At 44.2% G+C, this 24,551-nt stretch overlaps 3 protein-coding genes across 3 annotated transcripts; 2 read left to right on the top strand and 1 right to left on the bottom strand.

The window, feature by feature from the left end:
* Window positions 1-1,417: 1,417 nt before the first annotated feature.
* PG986_001356 (Copper resistance protein CRF1) lies at window positions 1,418-3,287 on the bottom strand (the record flags this gene model as incomplete). Its single annotated transcript, XM_066837578.1, has 2 exons — window positions 3,181-3,287; window positions 1,418-2,596 (listed from the first exon to the last, which is right to left on the bottom strand). The coding sequence occupies exons 1-2, from the start codon at window positions 3,184-3,186 to the stop codon at window positions 1,418-1,420; spliced, it is 1,185 nt and encodes a 394-aa protein (XP_066706471.1). The 5' UTR covers window positions 3,187-3,287.
* Window positions 3,288-17,778: 14,491 nt separating this feature from the next.
* Window positions 17,779-19,015, top strand: PG986_001355 (2-dehydropantoate 2-reductase; the record flags this gene model as incomplete). The annotated part of the gene is made up of 4 exons (XM_066837577.1): window positions 17,779-17,801; window positions 17,858-17,924; window positions 17,998-18,651; window positions 18,701-19,015. The coding sequence occupies 4 exons, from the start codon at window positions 17,779-17,781 to the stop codon at window positions 19,013-19,015; spliced, it is 1,059 nt and encodes a 352-aa protein (XP_066706470.1).
* A 740-nt stretch (window positions 19,016-19,755) lies between these two features.
* PG986_001354 (uncharacterized protein) lies at window positions 19,756-23,184 on the top strand (the record flags this gene model as incomplete). Its single annotated transcript, XM_066837576.1, has 7 exons — window positions 19,756-20,326; window positions 20,402-21,384; window positions 21,440-21,563; window positions 21,637-22,103; window positions 22,157-22,180; window positions 22,319-22,619; window positions 22,670-23,184. The coding sequence occupies 7 exons, from the start codon at window positions 19,756-19,758 to the stop codon at window positions 23,182-23,184; spliced, it is 2,985 nt and encodes a 994-aa protein (XP_066706469.1).
* Between the last annotated feature and the right edge of the window lie 1,367 nt (window positions 23,185-24,551).

Genomic DNA, 24,551 nt, shown 5'->3' with positions numbered 1-24,551 from the left:
GGTATCGGCATCAACCGGTAACGGTACCCAGTATCTATCTGCGCCGCGCCGCAGCGCACCAGCAAAGACGGGACCGACGCATGGAAGAGGGCCTGCGAAGCACTGCACCATGAAATTGTAAGCGAAAGATGAAAATTTTCGACACCATCTGCACCTCCGCCCCCCACGCCCGTCGCATTAGGTAAAGTATGCCAAGCACACTTGCAGCCGTCCTGTGGATCGCCGAGGAGGGGGACAGAGCGGGTTCATCAACGTTTTGCTGCTTTGCTGTGCGGCAGCTCATCGACCTTCATGTAGGAACAGGCGAGTAACCTACTCCTCAAACGCCCTCCTCGGCGTGTATAGTAGATGTAGATGCAGATGCAGATGCAGATGTAGATGCCCCTTGATGGTGCACCATGCCTCCGTGTGCCTCTTCGGGGGTTGGGCGACCGGCGGATCCTCTGGCAAACTATTTATGGACCGTACCCTGGCCTACATGCATCTCGGTCGGGTACATTAGGTATGTTGTCTATGTAGGCAGGACGAGGTAGGTGCAGTGCATCAGGTATGGTAGAGGCTTGTCTTTACTTAAACCCCCCATCGAGAGATCCTGATCAACTGAGCTGGGCCCTGAGCCGCCGGCTCGGCCGAATACAGAGATACCTGCACGCCAATGCCCGTCATGTCGTCATCATACCTAGCATCCCGCTTGCAAGGGTCGCTCTGGATTAATATGTCCAAAGTGGAAAAGGCCTGACTGAATATATATACGGGGGAAGAGAAAAAAAAGCCAAGCATGAATTCATCGGAATGAGAACCGTCCTTCTTGCCTTCCATGTCTTGTTTCTTCTATAGCTCCGACGCCCCCCACCCACCCAAAAAGCCAACAAAAACCATGACAAGGCGAACACACAAGAAAAAAAACAAGACGAAAAAGAAAAAAGAAAAAGAAAAACGTTCTACCTCTATGTGGTGTTGTGCAACGCAAACGGCCCAGGAAATCATCCATGATAGCTCCGTCGTCTTGCATGTCTAAGAAACAAACCCCCGTCCTGAGAGTGGGTAAATGCCAAGCCACGGCGGAATGTGTACGCCTCGGCTGGGCTGGTCTCGCGAAGGAACCCAAAATGGGAGGGGAAAATAATGACACACCCCCAAACGCCCCTTGACCTATACTCTCCGTAAAATTTGCTTTTCAGAAACCCGCGCCGTCCATGATTGTCATCGTGCAAGACGAATCCAAGAGAAGAAAGCCGATAGCAGAAGGCCATTGGAAATAATGTAGGATGCAGAAAAGTACATAGATGGGACATATCGCGTCATTGGTATCGTGAACGATGCGGAAGCAGCGCCTGTAAATGAATGCCATCTCAAAAAAAGCGAATCTGTTGCCCGAGCCCGTGTGACGTGTCCAGCAAGCTAGGCGCGACTTGCGTTATTGAGTGTCCCAGAACGCCGACGTCACAGGGTCAGGCGACTCGGTGACGCCGTCTGCAAAGCTGCTCATGGGCCAGTAATGATCCTCGTCAAGTGATGCCATACCAACTCCCGCGTCGTCGAGCGACCCGAGGTTGGGCAGAAACTTGTTAGCGGCCGCCGCACCTTTGAACTGGTCGAGGTCAACGTTAGAGACGTCGCCACTGGTGAGCATCGAGCCTTGGCTCTGCGACATGTTCAGATAATTGGTTGCGGCGCTCTGTCGGAAACCCTCAATCTGTGCTTCGCTAAATGCAGGGGCAAAATCCTCCGTCTCCGAGACATCGCCCGAGTTCGACGTCAAGGTTGGCTCCGTAGAACCTAAATCAAAGCCGGTAAACGACTGGGCCTGGTCAAAGCTAGAAGGCGCAAAGCTGTCGCCGTTCAGCTCGAGGCCATCGTACTGGCCCCAGTCGACTGACACGGCGCTGAGTCCGGCACTGTATATGGGGGGCTCGTGGTCGGACAAGCCGCCAAACAAGTCGAACGAGGGCGTGTATTCGGGATACTGGATGCCCGAGAGATCCAAGGGCGGCAAGGACCCGTTCAGCTGCTGCAGAGTCGAACTTCCTCCCAACGATGGAGAAACCTGCTCCGACCGGGCGCCCCTCGACTCGAGCCCGCTCAGTGTTGCGACATCCTTGTTGCGGGCTTTGCTCGCCGACTTGCCATGCAGGAGATTATCCACCGACCGATTCGCCATGCTGCCGCTACTGCTATTGCTGTGCATGGAGTGGCCCCGACTCAATGTATAGGGCCCGCATTTCTGCGACGCCTTGTTGTGCTTGTGCGCAGGTTTGTGGTGGCCATTCTCGTCAAAGCTTAGAACAGGTTCCGAATGAGCCGTGTTTGCGCGGCGGCGGCGGACTGTCGTCGACTTGGGCTTGGTAGCAAGGCACTCTTGGTCCGATTCGGATTCGGGCACGGTGTCGAGCACGGGCTCTTTCTTGTGTGAGCAGGTGCATCGGCCTCCGTGGTTGCAGCAGCAGCTGTCGTGGTGTCCCTCCACCGTCTGTTGCAGGTGCTGGCATTTGTGTGTCTTTTCGCCGCAGTCGCATTTGACGTGAGAAGCCCTCGATTTTCGCATGGCACGGCAGTGCTGGCATTGCGAGACGGGGCGGCCCTTCTTGTTGATATGCTGCAAGGGCCGGTCTGTTGAAGCAGATAGAGCCAATCATGTTAGCAACATGTGCATAGACCTGAACTGAACAAAGCAGCGATCTGACATGTTTACAAGATTGATGGTTGCGACACGACGTGGATGTATGTTTGTGGGTGGAGGAAGGCAGACAGGCTTTGCTTTTGGTTTCTTTCTTTTTCTGGTCAAAAGGCAAGGCGGGCGGGCGAGCGTGTGCATCAAGACCGTTGCACCGAGACCGTTGAAGCTCTACGTGAGCTGTCGGTAGTGTAGGCAACGTGGTGGTGGGTGGTTTGCGCCGGTTCTTGCCCCGCGACCGTTGCTTTGCTTTGCCCTGCTTTGCCCTGCCATGCCCTGCCATGCCCTGCCTTGCCTTGCCTTGCCTTGCCTTGCCTTGCCTTTCTGTGCTGTGCTGTGCTGTGCTGGTTGCTCGCAGGCAGTGGATGAGACTGCCAGCCAGCCCATCCAGCCAGTCGGCCAGCAAATACCTGGGGATTTGGTTTTTGGAGAGAGAGAGAGAGAGAGAAAGAAGAAAGAAAAGGTATGAATTTATATGATATGCGGCAATAAAGGCTCTCACTTACCAGCATGTTGACAGTTGCTAACACGATGACCTCGAACACAGGCCTCGCAGGCCCATTTCTCCCCCGTCTATCAGCATTCTCTCGAGCGTGTGTGTAGAGAGGGGGAGGGAGAAAGTCTGGGGATCAGAAAGCAGACTAATCGCAGTAGTAATAACAACAATGGAATTCCAGAAAGAAGGCACAAGGCCGGAAAGAAGTTTCGGGGGGTATTGCACTAAGTGGCGCACAAAGGGTGCGCAGAGGGTCCCAGAGGGGTCAAGTTTCAATCCCAAGATGCGGACCAATATGCCTTTACTGATACGCCGGCTCTGTCGCAGGCTGATGAGGGCTCGGCTGGTGCGTTACCGTCACGCCGGCGGCAACAGCTAGCGAGAGGACTGCGCCGAGGGAAAAGGTGGGATGAAAGGCCCGAGTACCTAGCGAGCACACAGGGAGGAGCGACTGGAGAGCCTGTACGACAAATTGGGGGGCTTTTGCCAGGGATGTGTGCCCGTGTCGCGCCTGTACTGTACTGCACTGTCCTATCCTGTTGCGGCAAGAAAGCTGTGCGTGCAGCAGCAACCGTGACAGAGTGGCCGGACGAACAAGTAATGGGGGCAGGGAAACCCGGCTCCAAACGACTCGTGTAAAGAAGACGTAAGTAGCACTATCCCCCCTTCTTTCCCTTTCCCCCTCCTTCCCACTCGTCTATGCACGCATCTTGAACCAAGGGTTAGGTATGTAGCAATAGCAGTGAAGTGTAGCGTGGCCGGAGGAGGGAGGAGGGGGGGGAAGTTGGTCAGAAGGACCCGTAACAGGTAGGTAGCGTACAGTAGGTAGCAGGCAAGTAGGTGGTGGTAGATTAAGTACTTAAGAGCCAGATCCCGAAGCGTCCGACTAATAGGAATCGACCAATCCGACGACGAAAAGGTAAAAAAACGTGAAAGCCCCGATCCTTGGAATCCGAGAAAAGCGTCAATTGAGTGGGTGGGGTTTTTATTTTTCTTCCTCCTCCTCTTCGTTTTTTTTTTGAAGCAACCAAGACAGAGAGAAGGGGAGAAAAAAGAGGCGGCTCACAGCTGATCGTATCCAGCCTTGCCTTGCTTTGGAAACGGTTGGCGGCGGGTCGAACGTCGAGGGTCAACCCAGCAAGTACCTACGTAACGTACTGGTATAGTGGTAAACTTGTGCGTGGGGTGCCGGTGGGAATAGATCAAATGTGAGATGGGATTGATGCGAGCCAACTGGAGCTCTGCAACTGATATCGGCAGAAAGGTTTTCTCTGCATCCGCTGTAAGGCAGTCGAGGTTTCGCTGTGTCTGGGGTGCTATGCGGCTTGGCACGAAATGCAGGCCGTGATGGATCTCGAGTTGTTCCAGCGTGTAAGTGTGAAAGGTGGTTGAGCTGCCCAATTCGTAACAACACGGGCAAATACGTCAACAACTTATGGGCCAACCGGGGCTGCTTGGGCTGCACCCAGACCCGGGCCAAGCTGGGCAACGTTTTAGGTGCTGGGTGCTGGGTGCTGGGTGCTGGCTTGCTGGAAGTACATACAGTACCTAGGTAGCTAGGTGTAAGTAGCACGTAAGCAGCTTGCCAGGTCGGGGCCAGGTCAATCAATGTCCACCGTAGCTCGCAGGCAGTCCACTGTAAGTAGCCAACTCCGCGAAGACTCCAGATCAAGAGTCCACAACAGTGTCAGCTACAACCCCAGAGAGTGGGCACTCACACATGCACACGGTCAGCTTGGCAAGCTCAGACCTATTGGAGGGATCGTGGGAGAGAGACGCAGTGAGTGTCTCGCGCGCAGACGGCTCGACTCGACGCTTCACCACCAACTCAAATCGAGAGCCCTCGGAGCTCTACGCACAGTCGAAGGGAGGGAGGGCAGGGAGGCACTTGGAAGACAACTAACTATCCGGACACTCGCGACGCAGTCAAGGGCAAGGAGAGCGAGGGCGCGGGCGACTTCTTATCCAAGGCAGGAGAAGTGAGAGATGGGCACCAGGGTCGGTATGGCAATCGACAGCATTTCCCATGCATTGATTGGTCCCATAATACAAAAAGAGAAGGGGGGAACACAAATCACTGCGCTAGCAGTAGCTCGGGGACAAGGACTGGCAGACTGGCTGACTGGCCTCAAGTGACAGGCAGACAGCGCAAAAGCTGGATCTCCTCGAGTTCCAAACAAGGTGACAACGACCTACCACACACACTATGTACGAGGACGAAAGGTGGTATGGGGTGGAGCCGGCCGGGTCGTCACACACAACAGGAATTCAGAATAGAACACTGCAGTCCGTACATGCTGTAATGCTAACAAAGGCGCCTTGGGCGTGCATTTGGCAGCATGACGCTCATGGCAAGGGGGTTTGTGACCGGCAGGTGGTTGGCGATTGATATGGATACCTACTGGCACTTTACCCCATCCGCCATCGCCGTCGAGTTAACAAAAAGGTGGGCGAACTGATTACGCCTGGTACGGGGAGGGGAGATAGAGGATACCTACGTATGTAAGTACTGAACATACCTACATTACATTAGGTGGATGGATGACATGACATGACATGCCTGCCTGCCTGCCTGCCCGTATGTACGGTCGTTCGCGCGCGAGCGGGAGGATGAGGAAGCTAGGCGAAGGGCGGGATCTCCTACAGGATGCGACAGGATTACATTACAGCAGGGTCCGCATGCCACGATGCTAATCACGTACAGTAAGTCAAGTCATGGTGCAGCGTGGGAGGCCGAGAGGCTTGCAGCGGCTGGCCAATGCTCGAGTCCGCCCGCCGATGGCCTAATGCCCGATGCCCTGCGAACCTGCAAGACCTCCTAACCTCCTAACCTGACGCTAGTGAGGGTCTGTCTGCCTTATCAAATCCGATTACCTTACTCTCTCTGTCATCCGAGGAGAGGGGGTGTAAGCATTCGTTCGTTCTTGTGTCCAAACTCCCTCGGCGAATCACAAACGTCGAGGCCAGCTGCGGGCGCTTCTCGAAGAAGCTCGCTTCCAGCTGAAGTTCTTAATACTACGTCGGATCGACTATCTGGATTGGGGAATGGACGGAAAGCACCTGCACTTACACACCTTATTAGTAGGTAACCTTGGGTATGTATATATATACTGTATAGACACCGCTCATCCGAACTGTATCCACCCTTATTAACCACCTTATTTTTTAACGCGTTATATATAGCACCTTTTTTAGAATAATTAATTAATTAATTATAACGTTAACGTAGTTTACTATTACGCGACGTATATTACTTAGCGACGCACTTTAATTTAATTCTAATATAATTAAACTTTAACATATAATACCTTTATAATTATAATGCTTAATTAATCCTAAAAAAATCGGATAGTTTTAATAATTTAAGCGACACGAAACGAACCGAATTAAATAAGCTAAAGAGTAGCAATAAAAGCTTATAATATACCCGAATTAATTTTACGCTATCGAATCTACGGCCGAACTTTAAAACGCGAAATCCGACCGAAACGACGTAAAATAAATTTAATTAAAAAAGAGGTACTTCGTAAACATATAATTAATTTAAATATTCGAGGGATACCTCCCGATTTCGCTGGTATAAAAATATAACTAATCTTTTTACCGCGTCGCGCGGCGGCGACCGTATTAATAAGCATTAAATTAAGCGCTTTATCGACCGTAACCCGGACTTAAAAACTAAAATAAATCGTCGGTACGATTATTAAAAAGCTTTTTATAAAAATTTTAAAGTTATTTTTACCTAGTTTACGCTAATTGTAAATATAAAAGCGAAATACGGGATCGTTAACGAAAACATTTAAAATTTCGACGAGACCGGCTTTATAATAAATATAATCGGGTTAATATTCGTCGTAATACGCGCCGAGCGGCGTAAAAAAACGAAGTCGGTCTAGTTTAATAATCGGGAATAGGCAACGGCGATTAAATATATTAATTCGTAAAGCTAATATATTCCGCCGTTTTTAATCGTTTAAGGTTAATATTACCTTGCGAACTAATTCCGCGAAACCGATTTACTAGGCGACTAAATAATTAAGCCGATTTTTAATAATTAAACTAATAACGAAATAAGTTTAGATTAGATTAAATATTTCGATAAATATACTAGATCGTAAACGAAAGGTCGTTACCGCCTCTTAATTCTCGACGGCTACGAAAGCTATATTTCGGTTAAATTCGAGGTATATTACTAGAATAATAATATTATTATTATTAATATACTTCCCCATTTATTACATTTATTTTAACCTCTTAATATAATATTTTATTCGCTTTTAAAACGTATTTATTCGAAAGAAATCGAGTTATTTATTAAGGCTTCTATAAATTATATTATTAAGCTCGAGTTTTTTTATCGCTTTTAAAGCCGCGTATTTTACTGTTTTTACGAAAGTTAATATTAAATCTAGATTCAGCGTATTTAATTTAATACCTTATAACCCTGACGAAGTAATTAATAAGCTGGATATGTATCTCTAAACGTTTACACTTAACCTATCCCGTTTAGGGACAACTAATACCTACGACCCTTAAACGCTGTTCAACCTTTAATAAATAACTAAGCACTTTACTTATATTAAAAGAGGGTGTTTACCTATTAAAGAAACTCTTCGACGCCGATTTTAAATACGGTAAACTAAATAACGAAAAATATAACTAAAATAGCCTATAAAATAACCTTTATACGCGATAAGATATATATATTAAAAAAGGCTAATTTAGCACTTTTTAAACGCCGGAGAGCTAAAAAGTCGCGAGTTTAGCTTAAAAGAGTTTTTATTATTAAGGAATTTTAATAGTTATAAAACGAGAAAGCAAAAAAGAAGCGTTCAACGCCCGATAAAAGTAAAAATAAGGGTTCGTTAAAGCGGAGGGCGACCGGTGAAAGGCGTTATAGTGTCTGCGGCGAGACAGGTTATAATACGCGAACATGTAAAAAGATATAAAATTAAGCGAGGAATTAGATAACGAGTAGTTTTAATTAATTTTAAACGTTATGGTTAAATTAATTTATATAAAAGGGTCGAGAAGTAAAAAAGGTGCGTCGCTAAGTGATATGCGTCGCGTAGTAGTAAACCACGTTAAACTAAATTAAGCATTTCGATAAATATATTAAATCGTAAACGAAAGGTCGTTACCGCCTCTTAATTTTCGACGGTTACGAGAGCTATATTTCGGCCGAATTCGAGGTATATTATTAAAATAATAATATTATTATTATTAATATAACGTAGTTTACTAGTACGCGATATATATTACTTAACGACGTAGTTTTTTTATTTCTCGATCCTTTTATATAAATTAATTTAATTATAATGTTTAAAACTAATTAAAATTACTCGTTATTCGATTCCTCGTTTAATTTTATATTCTTTTATATATTTACGTATTATAATTTATTTCGCTGTAAATATTATAGGGCCTTTTACCGGTCGCTTTCCGCTTTAATAAACCCTTATTTTTACTTTTATTAAGCGTTAAACGCTTCCTTTCTACTTTTTCGTTTTATAGTTACTAAAAATTTTTAATAGTAAAAGCTTTTTTAAATTAAATTCGTAACTTTTTAATTCTCCGGTGCTTAAAAAATGTTAAATTAGCTTCTTTTAATATATATATTTTATTACGTATAAAGGTTATTTTATAGGCTATTTTAATTATACCCTTTATTATTTAGTTTATTATATTTAAAATCGGCGTTAAAGAGTTTTTTTAATTAGTAAATACCCTTTTTTTAATATAAATAAAGTGCTTAGTTATTTATTAAGGGTTAAACGGCGTTTAAGGGTCGTAGGTACTAACCGTCCCTAAATGAAATAGATTAAATATAAACGTTCGGAAACGCATATTTAGCTTATTAATTACCTCGTTAAGGTTATAAGGTATTAAATTAAATACGTTAAATCTAGATTTAATATTAGTTTTTATAAAAACAGTAAAATACGCGGCTTTAAAAGCGATAAAGAACTCGAGCTTAGTAATATAGTTTATAAAAGCCTTAATAAATAACTCGATTTTTTCGAATAAGCACGTTTTAAAAACGAATAAAATATTATATCGAAAAGTTAAAATAAATATAATAAATAGGGAGGTATACTAATAGTAATAATATCGTTATTTTAGTAATATACCTCGAATTCGGCTAAAATATAGCTTTCGTAACTATCGAAAATTAGGAGGCGGTAACGACCCTTCGTTTACGATTTAATATATTTATCGAAATACTTAATCTAGTCTAAACCTATTTCGTTATTAATTTAATTATTAAAAATCGGCTTAATCACCTAATTACCCGATAAATCGGTTTCGCGGGACTAGTTCGCGAGGTAATATTAACCTTAAACGATTAAAAACGGCGGAATATATTAACCTTACGAATTAATACATTTAATCGCCGTTACCTATTCCCGATTACTAAGTTAAACCGATTTCACTTTTCTACGCCGCCCGGCGCGTATTACGACGAATATTAACCCGATTATACTTATTATAAAACCGGTCTCGTCGAAATTCTAAATATCTTTATTAATAATCCCGTATTTCGCCTTTATATTCACGATTAATATAAACTAAATAGAAATAACTTTAAAATACTCGTAAAAAGCCCTTTAATAAATATGTCGATAATTTATTTTAATTTTTAAGTCCGGGTTACAATTAATAAAACGCCTAACTTAATATTTACCGACGTAATCGCCGCCGCACGACGCGGTAAAAAAATTAACTATATCTTTTACACTAGCGAAATCGAAAAACATCCCTTAAATATTTAAATTAATTATATATTTACGAAATACCTCCTTTTTAATTAAATTTATTTTATATCGTTTCGATCGGATTTCGTGTTTTAAAGTTCGGCCGTAAATTCGATAACGTAAAATTAATTCGGGTATATTATAATCTTTTACTACTACTCCTTAACTTATTTAATTCGGTCCGTTTTATATCGCTTAAATTATTAAAACTATCCGATCTTCTTAGAATTAATTAGGCATTATAATTATAAAAGTATTAACGTGGTTTACCACTACGCGACGCATATCACTTGGCGACGCACCTCAATTCAATTCCAATACAATTAAACTTCAACGCGTAATACCTCCACAACCATAATGCCTAATCAATCCCAAGAAGATCGGATAGTTTTAGCAATTCAAGCGACACGAAACGGACCGAATCAAATAAGCCAAAGAGCAGCAGCAAAAGCTTACAACATACCCGAATCAACTTTACGCCATCGAATCCACGGCCGAACTTCAGAACGCGAAATCCGACCGAAACGACGTAAAATAAATCCAACTGAAGAGGAGGTACTTCGCAAGCATATAATTGATCTGGATATCCGAGGGATGCCTCCCGATCTCGCTGGTGTAGAAGATATGGCTAATCTCCTTACCGCGTCGCGCGGCGGCGACCGCGTCGGCAAGCACTGGGTCAGGCGCTTTATCGACCGCAACCCGGACCTGAAGACCAAAATGAATCGTCGGTACGATTACCAGAGGGCTCTTTGCGAGGATTCTAAAGTTATTTCTGCCTGGTTTGCGCTGGTCGCGAATATAAAGGCGAAATACGGGATCGTCGACGAAGACATCTGGAATTTCGACGAGACCGGCTTCATGATGGGCATGATCGGGTCAACACTCGTCGTAACACGCGCCGAGCGGCGTGGAAAGGCGAAGTCGGTCCAGCCTGGTAATCGGGAATGGTCAACGGCGATTGAATGCATTAATTCGCAGGGCTGGTGCATTCCGCCGTTCTTGATCGTTCAAGGCCAATATCACCTCGCGAACTGGTCCCGCGAAACCGATTTACCGGGCGACTGGGTGATCAAGCCGACTTCCAATGGCTGGACCAACAACGAGACAGGCCTAGACTGGATCAAACACTTCGATAAACATACCAGATCGCAGACGAAGGGTCGCTACCGCCTCCTGATTCTCGACGGCCACGAGAGCCACATTTCGGCCGAATTCGAGGCATACTGCCAGGACAACGATATTATCACTATTAGTATGCCTCCCCATTCATCGCACTTGCTCCAACCTCTCGATATAGCACTTTATTCGCCTTTAAAACGTGCTTATTCGAAAGAAATCGAGCTATTTATCAAGGCTTCTATAAACCATATTACCAAGCTCGAGTTCTTTATCGCCTTTAAAGCCGCGCATTTTACTGTTTTTACGGAAGCCAACATCAAATCTGGATTCAGCGCATCTGGTTTAGTACCTCATAACCCTGACGAGGTAATTAGCAAGCTGAATGTGCGTCTCCGGACGCCTACACCTAACCCATCCCGTCCAGGGACGGCCAGTACCTACGACCCTCAAACGCCGTCCAACCCCCAACAAACAACTAAGCACTCTACTTATATCAAAAAGAGGGTGTCTACCCATCAAGGAAGCTCTCCGACGCCGATTTTAGATGCGGTAGACCAGATGGCGAAGGGTATGACCAAAATGGCCCATGAAATGACCCTTATGCGCGATAGGATGCATATGCTGGAGGAGGCTAATTTGGCACTTTCTAAGCGCCGGAGAGCCAAAAAGTCGCGAGTCCAGCTTGGAGGAGCCCTTACTATTGAGGAATCTCAGCAGCTACAGGACGAGAAGGCAAAAGGGAAGCGTTCAGCGCCCGATGAAGGTGAAAATGGGGGTTCGTCGAAGCGGAGGGCGACCGGTGGAAGGCGCTGTGGTGTTTGCGGCGAGACAGGTCATAATGCGCGAACATGTGAAAAGGATATAGAATCAAGCGAGGAATCGGATAGCGAGTAGTTTTAATTGATTTTAAGCGTTGTGGTTGAATTAATTTATGTAAAAGGGTCGAGAAGTGGAAAAGGTGCGTCGCCAAGTGATATGCGTCGCGTAGTGGTAAACCACGTTACGCGTTAAAGTTTAATTATATTAGAATTAAATTAAAGTGCGTCGCTAAATAATATACGTCGCATAGTAGTAAACCACATTAATTTAAATCAAGAAGTTTAAATAATAAAATCGGTATAGTTTTAATTTTTACGAAAAGGCGACTCTTTATTATTTCGCGCTTTAAAAGGCCGCTTAGTAACGATATAGTTTTAACCTTTATAAAAAAGCGGGTTTTTATTATTTTATACCTCGAAAAGTCGTTTAATAACGGTAATATAGTTTACTACTACGCGACGTATATTATTTAGCGACGCACCTTTTTTACTTCTTAGCCTTTTTATATAAATTAAATTAACTATAACGCATTAAATTAATTAAAATTACTCGCTATTTAATTCGTTACTTAATTCTATTTCCTTTTCGTATATTTATATATTATAACCTATCTCCTCGTAAATACCGCAATGCTTTTTACCGGTTACCCTCCGTTTTAACGGACCCTTAGTTTCGCCTTTATTAATCGTTAAACGCTTTCTTTTTACCTTTTTATCCTATAGCTCTTAAAATTTTTAAATAATGAGGGCTCTTTTAAATTAAACTTATAATTTCTTAGCTCTCCGGCGTTTAATAAGGGCTAAATTAACCGCTTATAAAGTATAAATCTCTACGCGTATAAAAATCATTAAATATATTATCGCGTTTATACCCTTCGTTATTTAATTTATAATATTTAAAATTAACGTTAAAAAGCTTTTTTAATAGTTAGAGACCTTACTTTTAATAAAAGTAAAATATAGAGTCGTTTATTAAGGATTAAATAGCGTTTAAAGGTTATAAATACCGGCTGTCTTTAAATATAACGGGCTAAATATAAGCGTCCGGAAATATATATTTAATTTATTAATTACCTCGTTTAAATAATAAAGTATTAAACTAGCTATTTTAAATCTAGATTTAATATTATTTTCTATAAAAATAGTGAAGTACACTACCTTAAAAGCGTTAAAGAACTCTAGCTTCGTAATATAATTTATTAACGCTTTAATAAATAGCTAGATTTCTTTTAAATATACTTACTTTAACAGTAAATAAAGTACTATATCTAGAGGTTAAAGTAAGTAAAAAGAATAAGGAAATATATTAAGCGTAATAATATTATTATTTTTATAATATTCCTCGAATTCGGCCGAAATATAGCTTTTATAACCGTTTAAAATTAAAAAGTAATAAAAGCCCTTTACCCGCGATTTAATATATTTATCGAAGTATTGAATTTAATTTAAGCCCGTTTTATTATTAATCTAGCTATTAAAAATCGGCTTAATTACTTAATTACTCGATAAGTTATATTTAATAACTTAATTCACGAGGTAATATTAACCTTAAACGATTAAAAACGGCGGGATATATTAACCCTATAAATTAATATATTTAATAACCGTTAATTTTTCCCGATTATTAAATTAAACTAACTTCGCCTTTTTACGCCGGTCGGCGCGTATTATAATGAAAGTTAACCCGATTATACTTATTATAAAGCCGGTTTTATCGAAATTCTATATATTTTTATTAAAAATACTGTATTTAGCCTTAATATTCGTAACTAGCTTAAATTAACCGAAATAATACCTATATCTTTATAAAAGACCTTTTAATAATCGTATTAACGATTTATTTAAATCTTAAAATTTAAATTACGGTTAATAAAGCGCTTAACTTAATACTTATCGACGCGGTCACCACCGCGCGATTTTAAAAAGAAATTAACTATATCTCTCATAATATTAATATTAAAAAACAACCCTCGGGTATTTAAATCAACTATATAATTACGAAATACCTCCTTTTTAATTATATTTAATTTATATTATAAATATCGGATTTCGCGTTATAAAGTTCGGCCGTTAATTTAACTATATAACGTTTCGTATAAAACATCGTATATAATGGCAGTATATTTTTAATTAATTTAATTTCGGCCTTTACGTATCGCTTAAATCGTTAAAACGATTCGATTTTCTTAGAATAAAATCGGTATAATACTAATAAAGTTATTACGTATTAAAGTTTAATAAAAAAAGTAAATAACAATATTAAGCCTCTTAATAATACGGCTCACTTAATGGTAAACCACGTTATATTTAATTTTATAATTTAATTATTTTTTAATTAGCCGGTATAAATAACGAATAATATTTCCGCCGGTTTCGCCGGTATAGTTTATAATAAAAGCGTTATATACGTATTTTAATAAACGGTTTATAATTAAAAAAACGCGATCAGTATCATTTAATTTTTTACCGTATTACTTAAAATCGAGAGTAATCGTATAATTTAAATATAAAAGCTCGGTTTTTAATATTTACCGAGTTTATATCTTCGCTTTCGTTAGCCGGTAATTATTATAAATTATTAAAAAGTAGCTTTTCGTTTATATCGAAATCTTTTAAATATATCTATATAAATAACTTAATATTTACGTATTAACGTAATTAAATCGATCGTATTATAATTATTTCGTTTTACGTGCTTTATATATTTAATTATATAAATTAATTTCGTACCGTTATATTATAAAAGCCGCGTATAAAAGGTTATTTATATTAATATTTTTTAATATAAACTAGTTTACTCGATTAAATATTCGGTATAACTTAAAATTATTATTTTTATATAAGTAACTATTCGGTAATTTTTAGTCTTAATAATAACTACGTTAATATAATAATCGGAGCGATACTACGTTAATTACGAAGTTTTCGATATATACTACGTTATTAAATTAAAAAGGCGTTAATCATCGTAATTAATCATAATTAAAATTTTAATTATACTTTAACTACGAATTAATAAATAACGGTTACTTATTATTATTATATTTCTTTTTACTATTAAACTATATTTTATAAATCGGTCTTTTATATTAAATATATATAAAGTTAACTTTAAATTAAATATAATACGCGATTTAAAAATATAGTTAATAATAATAAAAAAGGCTAGTATAATAGTAAATATCCTCGCTATTAATCCGGCGCTTTTTTAAATGCTTTAATCCTTAGCTTTTTTAATTCGATTATACTTTTTTTAAATCTTCGAATACTTACTTAATATATAAAATATTAATTTAGTTAAGGCTAGCTAATTAACCTAGTATTTAAGTATTATTTTTAAATATAGGTAATAATAAATCTTTTAATTATATTACTCATTTTCGTAAATCGCGTATTTATCGATTAATCCTCGGTCTCGTTTCCGGCTTTACGAGGTCCCTTTACCGGTATTATAGTAGGAATGACCTCCTCGGCTCGAAATAAGTTTTATCGGTTTTCTTTTTAGGTTTATTATTTTATTTTTCGTCGCTATTATTATTAAAGGTAATAAAAACAGCCTTTTTTATTTTATTCGCTAGTATAATATAGTTATAAAAGCTACGTAAATCGATTATTATTACTTTATATTTTATCGTATTTAATTAATTAATCTTTTTTTTAAACTATACTATTTATTATAATAGTATAGTTTCGAGGTAAATTATTAAATTATATCCTTAACTTTTAATATCGAGTATTCGAGTAATTCGTAACGTTAACTGAAAACTATAACGGTTTTTTATTATTAAATTTAAGGTTTTATATTTTTCGATAATTTGTTTAAAGGTCGAATAATTATTTAATAAGTAATTTTAACTTAAATAAAAATAGCTTTTAATTCGAATACTTTAATAATATTAAAGTTATAATACTAAGTCATAAATAATCGATTAAGAAAACAGTAAATAAATCGATAAATCTCGTTAACCGTATTATTAATAAACCTCGTAAGTTTTTAAATACCGCGTTATTATTATTTATATATACGGTTATTCTCTTAATAAATCGCGAGCTCGCTATTAAAACTCGTTAATTCGATATTATTAAATAATTTATTTTAATTATAACGAACTTCCGGTTAAAAAAACTTATTACCGAGTAGATATATTAAAAGGGTTTATTTCGATAGTTATAAAACGTTTATAATCGTTTTTATAAGCTTTTTAAGCCGTTTAATTTATCGGTTAAATCTTTAAACTTTTCTCTATACGTTTAAAAAGGTGGCTAAGGCTTAAAAATTACGGTTTTAAGCCTCTTAATACTTAAAAGCGTTTAATTAAGCTTTAATAGTAATAGGGGTAAATATAATAATATAATATTACGTTAATCGTAGTAAATTAAAGTGAATAGTAACTTATTTTAATAAAATGCGTTTATTATACGTTAAATCGCTTTTTTAAGTATATAAGACTTTTAATTATTAAACGCGTAAAATTATATATTATTATAATTTATACGTGTTTAGTTTATTTTAATTATTTTAATATAAATTTACACTTATAAAATTAATTTAACTATTTATCGGTAAAAGCGGGTAATATACCGCTACTTTTATTTAATAGTGCTAATCATTTTATTTAATAATTATTTAAAAGAGGCGTGAAAAAAAGTTTTAAAATGCCTTATTAAAAATTAATCAATAATATAAAGCGATAACTTAAAATAATAATTAAAATTAAAAGTTAATATATTAAATATTAATTACTATATTTGAAGCATTAAAATTATCTACTTTACGTGCGAATTAACGTTATTTTAATATATAAATCTATTATAAAAGTATAGCTTATAATGCACTAAAGTATTAATTTTAAGGGGTGGATACAGTTCAGATGAGCGGTCTCTGTACGTGCTGCCCTACTTGCCTACGTCAAATGCACCTACCTCCTCTGGTATAGGTCCTAGGTACTAGGACTAGGGCCTAGGGCCAATCCCCCCACACACCACCCGGACGGCCACCCAGCCAACTATCTCCAATGGGGGGGCGTATGCACGATGAAATGCATGACCAATATGCACTCTCTCGTCTCTCAAACTAGCACACCATCTCCAAGACTCCAACCCCGACTGGCCTTCCGTGGTCTTGGGACTGTGCAAACTTTTTCATGGCTTATGTACGAAGAGAACTCGGGCTATCCACTACCGCCGCCGGGTCTGTTCGGGTAGGTGGCCTGGTGGCCTGGTCGTAGTGGCATTGCTCCTCCTCCCCGTTCCTCGATTCGTTCACTGCATTCCGGCCAGTGATTTCCCGTCACTCGACTCAGACCCCGTCTCAGCCCGTATCAGCTATTGGTTTCACGGTAGACGGCTGGCTCACTAACGTCTTGTTCTTCTGCCCCGAGTAATGGCACATCCATCACAATCATCGTCGCGGTTGGTGTTGCAGTCTTGTTGTTGGCGATGCCAGCAGCACGTGGCAGTCCATTGCTTATTTCCAGCCAGTCTTGCCATCCTAAGGCAGCTGTACCAGTAGAGAGACGATCTTGATCTTTGATTGCCCGATGCCATGGGCAAAAGGGAAAAAGTTCGGCCCCGTCTCGCAGCATCGGCTCCCAGCCAGGTTGCGCTGGATCTGCAAAGCCTTAGCATTCGCAGAGTGCATTGAAGCCATCCCGTTCGTCGGTGGCGAGACCATCTGGCCCCTGCTGCGTGACATTATAGTAGTGTATCTGGACGATGTTGCGTTGCGTCGATGTTCGGGTCGGCTAGGGAAGGCCCGAGCTCTCTCCGCCTTAAGGCACGCGTCCACCACATGTTGGAGTCCAGCGCTGGCAAACCCGTCCATCCTTCTTTTCGCGGTAACAACGGTGAGTTTGCCGTCAAGTCGTCCTTCCGCCCAACCCCCTCCGCCCGAAAGAGGCTCCGGCCGTAGCAATGAGTTCCAGTGATCCGGTAAAGTATGACGGCGCCTGCTCTGGTCTCCGTTTTGTCCCTGTTGACCAGCCGGGTACAGGCCGGTGCACATCCTCTTCGTCGGCGCTGGCGCTGTAGGCTCTTTCTATGCGTCGCGCCTCCATCATGTAAGCCAGTTTTCATCCATCCCACGCACCCTGGCACGTCCGTCTGGCCTGTTTGGCTGACTTCTGCTTCCAGCCGGCGCACAACATCCATGTATCTCTTACGGCCAGATCCAACTATGACATCATCGCATCATCGGGCGTGACTCTGCAGACTCACACGTTTGGAGATTACGTCTTCAAGCCTCACTCCGTTTTTCCGTCTGTCGATGCGGCAGTCCCGGGTGCAACTCACCCGTCGGGTGCAGCCACGCCAGAGAATTGGGACTATGTCGTCGTGACCACAAAGGCCCTTCCGGACCGGACGGATGATGCAGCTCTGATCGCCCCCCTAGTATCTGCCGGAACTTGCATAGTCCTGATCCAAAACGGCGTTGGCGTGGAAGAGCCGTATCGCACACGCTTCCCGCAGAACCCCATCCTCAGCGCTGTTACCGTGATAAGCGCCGAACAAATCCAGCAGGGCACCATACGCCAGAACAGGTGGACACGAATTAGCATCGGCCCATTCGGCAAGGGACTCGTCGGGGCCTCGGATTCGGAATCGAATTCGGAGTCAGGGCCACAGATGAATGATGTGGTGAAGAGGGGCGAGGATTGCCTGTCGAATCTTGCGCAATGGTGGCAGGTACACGGCCAGATCCCGGATGTCAAAACCCACTCCGAACTCGAACTCCAGACCATCAGATGGCATAAGCTCTGCATCAACTCGGCCTTCAACCCATCTGCCGTTTTGTCCGGGGGGGCTTGGCAATGCGGACCAGTTGAAAGATGCCCAGTTGCGAGAGCACATCACCGGCATCATGCAGGAAATATGGGATGCTGCTCCAAAGGTCCTTGGGCAACCTCTCCCTGACGATCTAGGGACCCCTGAGAGAATCATCAGGAGCACAGAGCGCAATGCCGGCGCAAAACCCAGTATGCTGCTCGACTGGGAAGCCGGGCGCCCCATGGAGCTGGAAGTCATCCTGGGCAATCCGATCAAGATTGCGAAAAAGGCCGGTGTCGAGATGCCCCGTCTGCAGAGCGTCTACGCATTGTTGCGAAGTATGCAAACCCAGCGAGATGTTACCAATTCCAAGACCAGACTATAGGAGGCAGTTCGGTTCCACTTCGCCATCAACCTGCGCAGATGCCCCAGGTCCGTTCCGCAATCAAATAAGGTCTCGGCCACCCTGGCTAGATCTCTTTAGCAGCAATGGCTGGAGTGCTTCACCACGGTGTCATGCCTTAGCAAATTCCGCCTTCTCTCCGGCCACCTTCGTAGATACAATAACAGTCGCCTGTAGTATCAGCATTCCACCAATGGCTCTGCCATTCTCACTCTTTACCTTCTTTATATCTTCTCTATTTTGTTGCCATGAAAGAGCCTTGACCCTGCTTCCTGACAGCAGCTGTTGGTCATGCCACTTGTCCATAGTCTGGCAAACGAACCCTCGCTCCCTTCCACATATGACGAAGCTACGCGCGTTTAGTGCTGCAACAAGGTTTATCTTCGATCCAGCCTTTCAAGGTCGTCCATTGTCACTCCTGGGTCATCGCCACTACACGCGGCCATGACAGATAGAGTCTATCTCTACGTGATTTGACCATGTCTCCTCGCAATGCATCACGTACACGTCATTGCTGCTGGGCCCGTGAGTACATCGTTGCCACAGGGCGCAAGTGATAATGTTTTGATCACGCCTCCGCGCCCACCATGGCATGTGCAGAAGATTCCGGCTGGCATGACATCTTGCATTTTTTCCGCTTGAATAAACTACAGAGAATGCTACTGTTCCATGGATAATCCGTGATTATCTGTGTACTCTGGTAAGCCGACACAGGATATATAATGTCATTCCTCCGCCAGCGCAACGACGCCGGCCGGGCGCCGGCGGACGATGATGTTGAGGCTAGGGCCGTGAGCTATCCTGGGCCAGTGAGCCCGCGCCACCAAGCACGCCCGGAAGGCCAGAACGCTGCGACAGAGCAAGGCCGTCAATCAGACGACGTTGGCCCAACGGAGAAGGGGAAGGGTGAACTACCTAGGAACACGGACCTGCCAAGCAGCTCGCAAAAAGGCGGTGGAGATGACCTGCCCGAGTACGAGGCTCTCCAGCGCTTCATTACAAACTACGATGCTGAACGACGAGCTTCGGTGGCCAGCCAGGCAGGTAGGGGCCGCAGATCCAAAAAGTGGTGGCAGTTCTGGAGATCCTCTTCAACCCCTATTCAAGCGGCTCACCCTGTGGTCAAGGAAGGGCAGCCTCCCTCGTCGTGGCTTGAGACCAGTATACGACAGGGTATTACAAGTCACGACATCGAAACGCGACGCAAAGCGTTCGGGTGGAACGATCTGTCGGCGGAGAAAGAGAACATGTTTGCAAAATTTCTCGGCTTCTTCCAGGGGCCTATTCTATATGGTGGGTACTACCACACCCCTGGCTCTAGGTTATTATATAGCTGGTGTTGAGCAACGCTGATGTCACATACGCAAGTGATGGAGCTGGCGGCTCTCCTGGCGGTGGGCCTCAGCGATAGGATAGATTTTGGGGTCATCGTGGGTATCTTGATTCTGAACGCTTTTGCAGGCTTCTATCAGGAGAAACAAGCAGCGGACGTCGTGGCTAGCCTAAAGGGGGACATTGCCATGAGGCCCACTGTTGTAAGAGACGGCCAGGAGCAGCAAGTTCTCGCTCGTGAACTTGTTCCCGGGGACATTGTAAGCGAAGATCGAATCCCGGTTGTCATTGCCCTGACTGTACGGAATTCCCTGACTTGCCTCCAGGTCATCCTCGTCGAGGGTCAAACCATACCGGGAGACTGCCAGCTCATATTTGACTACAGTAGGCCAGGTGATTACGACGAGTTTGTCCAGCTTCGTAACGAAGACAAGTTTGGAGATGAACGCGCCGGCGACGGAGAGCCTCCCGGCGGAGCCACGACAGATGGCGGGAATGGGAACGCCAAGAAAGACGGCGAGGAGGACTTCGACCACGAGCACTCCCACTACGGACTCCCTCTCACCGCTTGCGACCAGTCCGCCATTACCGGAGAGTCACTTGCTGCCGACAAGTACATGGGCGATACGGTCTTTTACACGACGGGCTGTAAACGCGGGAAGGCTTATGCCATCATCACCACGTCGGCGAGGTGTTCCTTTGTTGGCAAAACGGCCAACTTGGTCCAGGGAACCAAGGATCGAGGCCATTTCAAGCAAGTGATGGACAGCATTGGCACTTCGCTGCTCGTGCTTGCTATGTTCTGGATTCTGGTGGCCTGGATTGGCGGGTTCTTCCACCACATCCCCATAGCCACGCCGGGCTTGCAGACACTGGTCTATTACACGCTGGTCTTGTTCATCATTGGCGTTCCCGTCGGCCTTCCAGTGGTGACGACGACTACACTAGCCGTCGGGGCCGCCTTCCTGGCCACGCAGCGCGCCATAGTGCAGAAGCTGACCGCCATCGAATCCCTAGCCGTGAGTTCCGAGCGGCCGCTCTCGGGCTGATGCTGATGCTAACTGGTGCCTGCAGGGTGTCAATGTACTATGCTCCGACAAGACGGGCACACTCACAACAAACAAACTGAGCATACGAGACCCCTTCGTTACCGAGGGCCAGGATGTCAACTGGATGATGGCTGTAGCTGCACTTGCCAGTTCGCACAATATCACATCCCTCGATCCCATCGATAAGGTTACCGTATTGACCCTGAAAAAAACACCCCAAAGCTCGCGATATCCTGCGCCAAGGGTGGGAGACGGACAAATTCACGCCCTTTGACCCCGTGTCCAAGCGCATTACCTGCGAATGCCGTCTAGGAAGTGACAGGTTCGTGTGCGCAAAGGGGGCTCCCAAGAATGTCCTCCAACTCACGGAAGCGGATGACGAGACTCGCACTGCATACACCATCAAGACCAAGGACGTTGCTCGCAGAGGGTTTCGGTCGCTGGGTGTGGCATGCAAGAAGAACGACGAGCCACGGGTCCTTCTTGGCTTGCTGTCGATGTTCGACCCTCCTCGGGAGGATACGGCACAGACGATCGTCGAGGCCCAAGCCCTTGGGGTTCCCGTCAAGAGGCTCACGGGAGATGCCATTGCCATCGCAAAGGAGACTTGCAAGATGCTGGGGTTAGGCACCAAGGTAGGCATAGGATCGACCCCTTCCTCCTTACTCCTTCCCACTCTAAACTCGGTTGTACGCGATGCTGAACGGTGCCAGGTGTACAACTCAACAAAACTAATGCATAGCGGCCTCTCCGGGACAGTGCAACAGTAAGTCGCCGCCCACTTCCCTTTCCGATTCCGCATCGCGCCAGGCAATCTGACCGCGAATAACATTATAGCGACCTCGTTGAAAGGGCGGACGGCTTTGCCGAGGTGTTTCCGGAGCATAAGTAACAAGTGGTCGAGATGCTACAGCAGCGTGGTTCACTCACGGCCATGACGGGGGACGGTGAGTTTCTGTTGGATCGGTATGCCCAGATTGCGCTGTGCCTTCACCTGGAGATATACTTGACCACGTCCATGATTATCATCAACGAGACCATTCGACCCTCTCTGATCGTCTTCGTTGCCCTGTTTGCCGACCTAGCCACCGTGGCCGTCGCGTATGACAACGCTCATGTCGAGCCAAGACCGGTGGAATGGCAACTGAAAAAAATATGGGCCATCAGTTTGATCTCGGGGATGCTCCTCGCGGCCGGGACGGCATGTACACCCTGTGCTTTTTGCTGCTTCCATTGCCTTGCATCGCGCGTCTAGTGGATGCATGTAACCCGAGAGGACAGCTTGCTGATCTGCACATCTGGCAGTGGATCTGTCGGGGTACAATGCTTCTGCGAAGTGGCGGCATCATTGCCTGCTTCGGCTCCATCCAGGAGGTTCTTTTTCTCCAGGTCTCCCTGACCGAGAACTGGCTCAACTTCGTCACACGCGGCGGCAAGACATGGCCGTCTTGGCAGCTAGTGCTCGCCATACTGGGCGTCGATGCTCTCGCAACCGTCTTCTGCTTGTTCGGATGGCTATCAGGCTCTGGCGGCGGCGTGATGCGAACAACGCCGCCCACGGCGTTCAACAACTCCTCCAACGGCTGGGCGAATATTGTCACCGTCGTCATCGTGTGGGTGTACTCCATCGGCGTCATTGTATTCATTGCCATCATATACTATCTGCTCAACCGGATCGACTGGATCAACGACCTAGGAAGGAAGGACCGTCATGCCAAGGACACGCACATGGAAAATGCCCTGGTCCAACTCAACAAAACTGGCCATTGAGCATGACCGGGACGCCATTACCGGGTATGATCGATATTACCTGGTGGAGAAGGTGGCTGTTGAGGATGACGAGTGATAGCGTTATGGCCGTGAGACATCCAACGTCCGTGGGGGGGGCATCCTTTAGCTTTTGGTCGGAAGCATTCCAACGTTATGGTGATGGGAGGGAGGAGAGTATGGCGAGGAGGCGTTATTCAACAGTGCAGGTGCTCTCATGGACCTAGTGGTACGCAGTGATCGCTTGTCATGATTTGCAGAGAATAACAGTGTTATATATATATATACCTACCTAAGTTGCAATCTCGGAGCTACTCACTCTTTCGAGGGCGGGCGAGCTCCGTGTACCGGCAGGCCATTAATATTGTCGATATCCATCATATCGACATCGTCAGATATGCCGGGAGCCACGCGATTGTTTTCGTTGGGTATTTCGATTGCTATCTTGATCAGGTAGGGTTCGCGGGCAAGGCTTTCCCATTATCGGAACTGGGTCCTCGTGTCATTGGACTTGGTTGGACGGCGATATATTGTCATGGCATAATAAAGATGAGCCCGAGAGACTCCAGGCGACGATACTATACTACCACGTACCAGTTCAGTTCACTATCTCGGTAGGTTTGGCTAGGCCACCGCTACCGCCGTCTAGGGAACAAGAAGACATCTCACTGCCCACCCCTCATCTTCCTCCGTACGTACATAAGAATATGGCCCATTGAGCCATCCCGGTGATGCAGTAGGACAATAGACTACGCCACTCCTGTTAGTACACGCCGCAGAGGGTAAAGCGAAGGTGAGGCACACACCAAAACACCAGCCACCCGTCATGACGTCACGTGACGTCATGTCGAAGCCATTCATCCATAGGTAGCACTTGGAACATGGTGGCTCGTCATGGACCTTCCGAAATGCCGCGTAGCTGAACATCTATCCAGGTACAGTTTCCCGGGCTCATTGCGCGTTGCCAATGCTGGACGGCCTTTTTTTCTTCATTTGCCTCCCTTCTTCTGTTTTCTTCTTTCTTTCTTTTTTTTTTTTTTTTTTTTGGTATGTGTGTGTGTGTGAAGTTGGCACAGGCAACTACGGGACTACTACAGTATCAGTTACACTTTGGCATCCAGGACCTTTCTTCCAGGGGACGGCGGCTGGAGTGATTGACAGTGCAAGTGTGCACCAGGCAGGCGCCGTTTCCTCTCGTCCCATCGTGTTGCAGATCAGTACCCGAAGTGGTTTGGGCTTTTTGGACGAGGAATCAGCATTCGCAATCCACCATGGCCAAACAAAATTGCCATGCTGAAAAACACACACACGCACACATGCAGATCCAGCATCTAAAATACCATCCATGCGCATCCAATCTCCCTCACCAT

This window comes from Apiospora aurea, assembly GCF_038362705.1.
Source record: "Apiospora aurea strain CBS 24483 chromosome Unknown utg000001l_segment0_segment0, whole genome shotgun sequence".
In the NCBI taxonomy this organism is placed as follows: domain Eukaryota; kingdom Fungi; phylum Ascomycota; class Sordariomycetes; order Amphisphaeriales; family Apiosporaceae; genus Apiospora; species Apiospora aurea.
The sequence above is the reverse complement of the archived record's forward strand: the minus strand, read 5'-3'. Positions and strand labels throughout refer to the sequence as shown.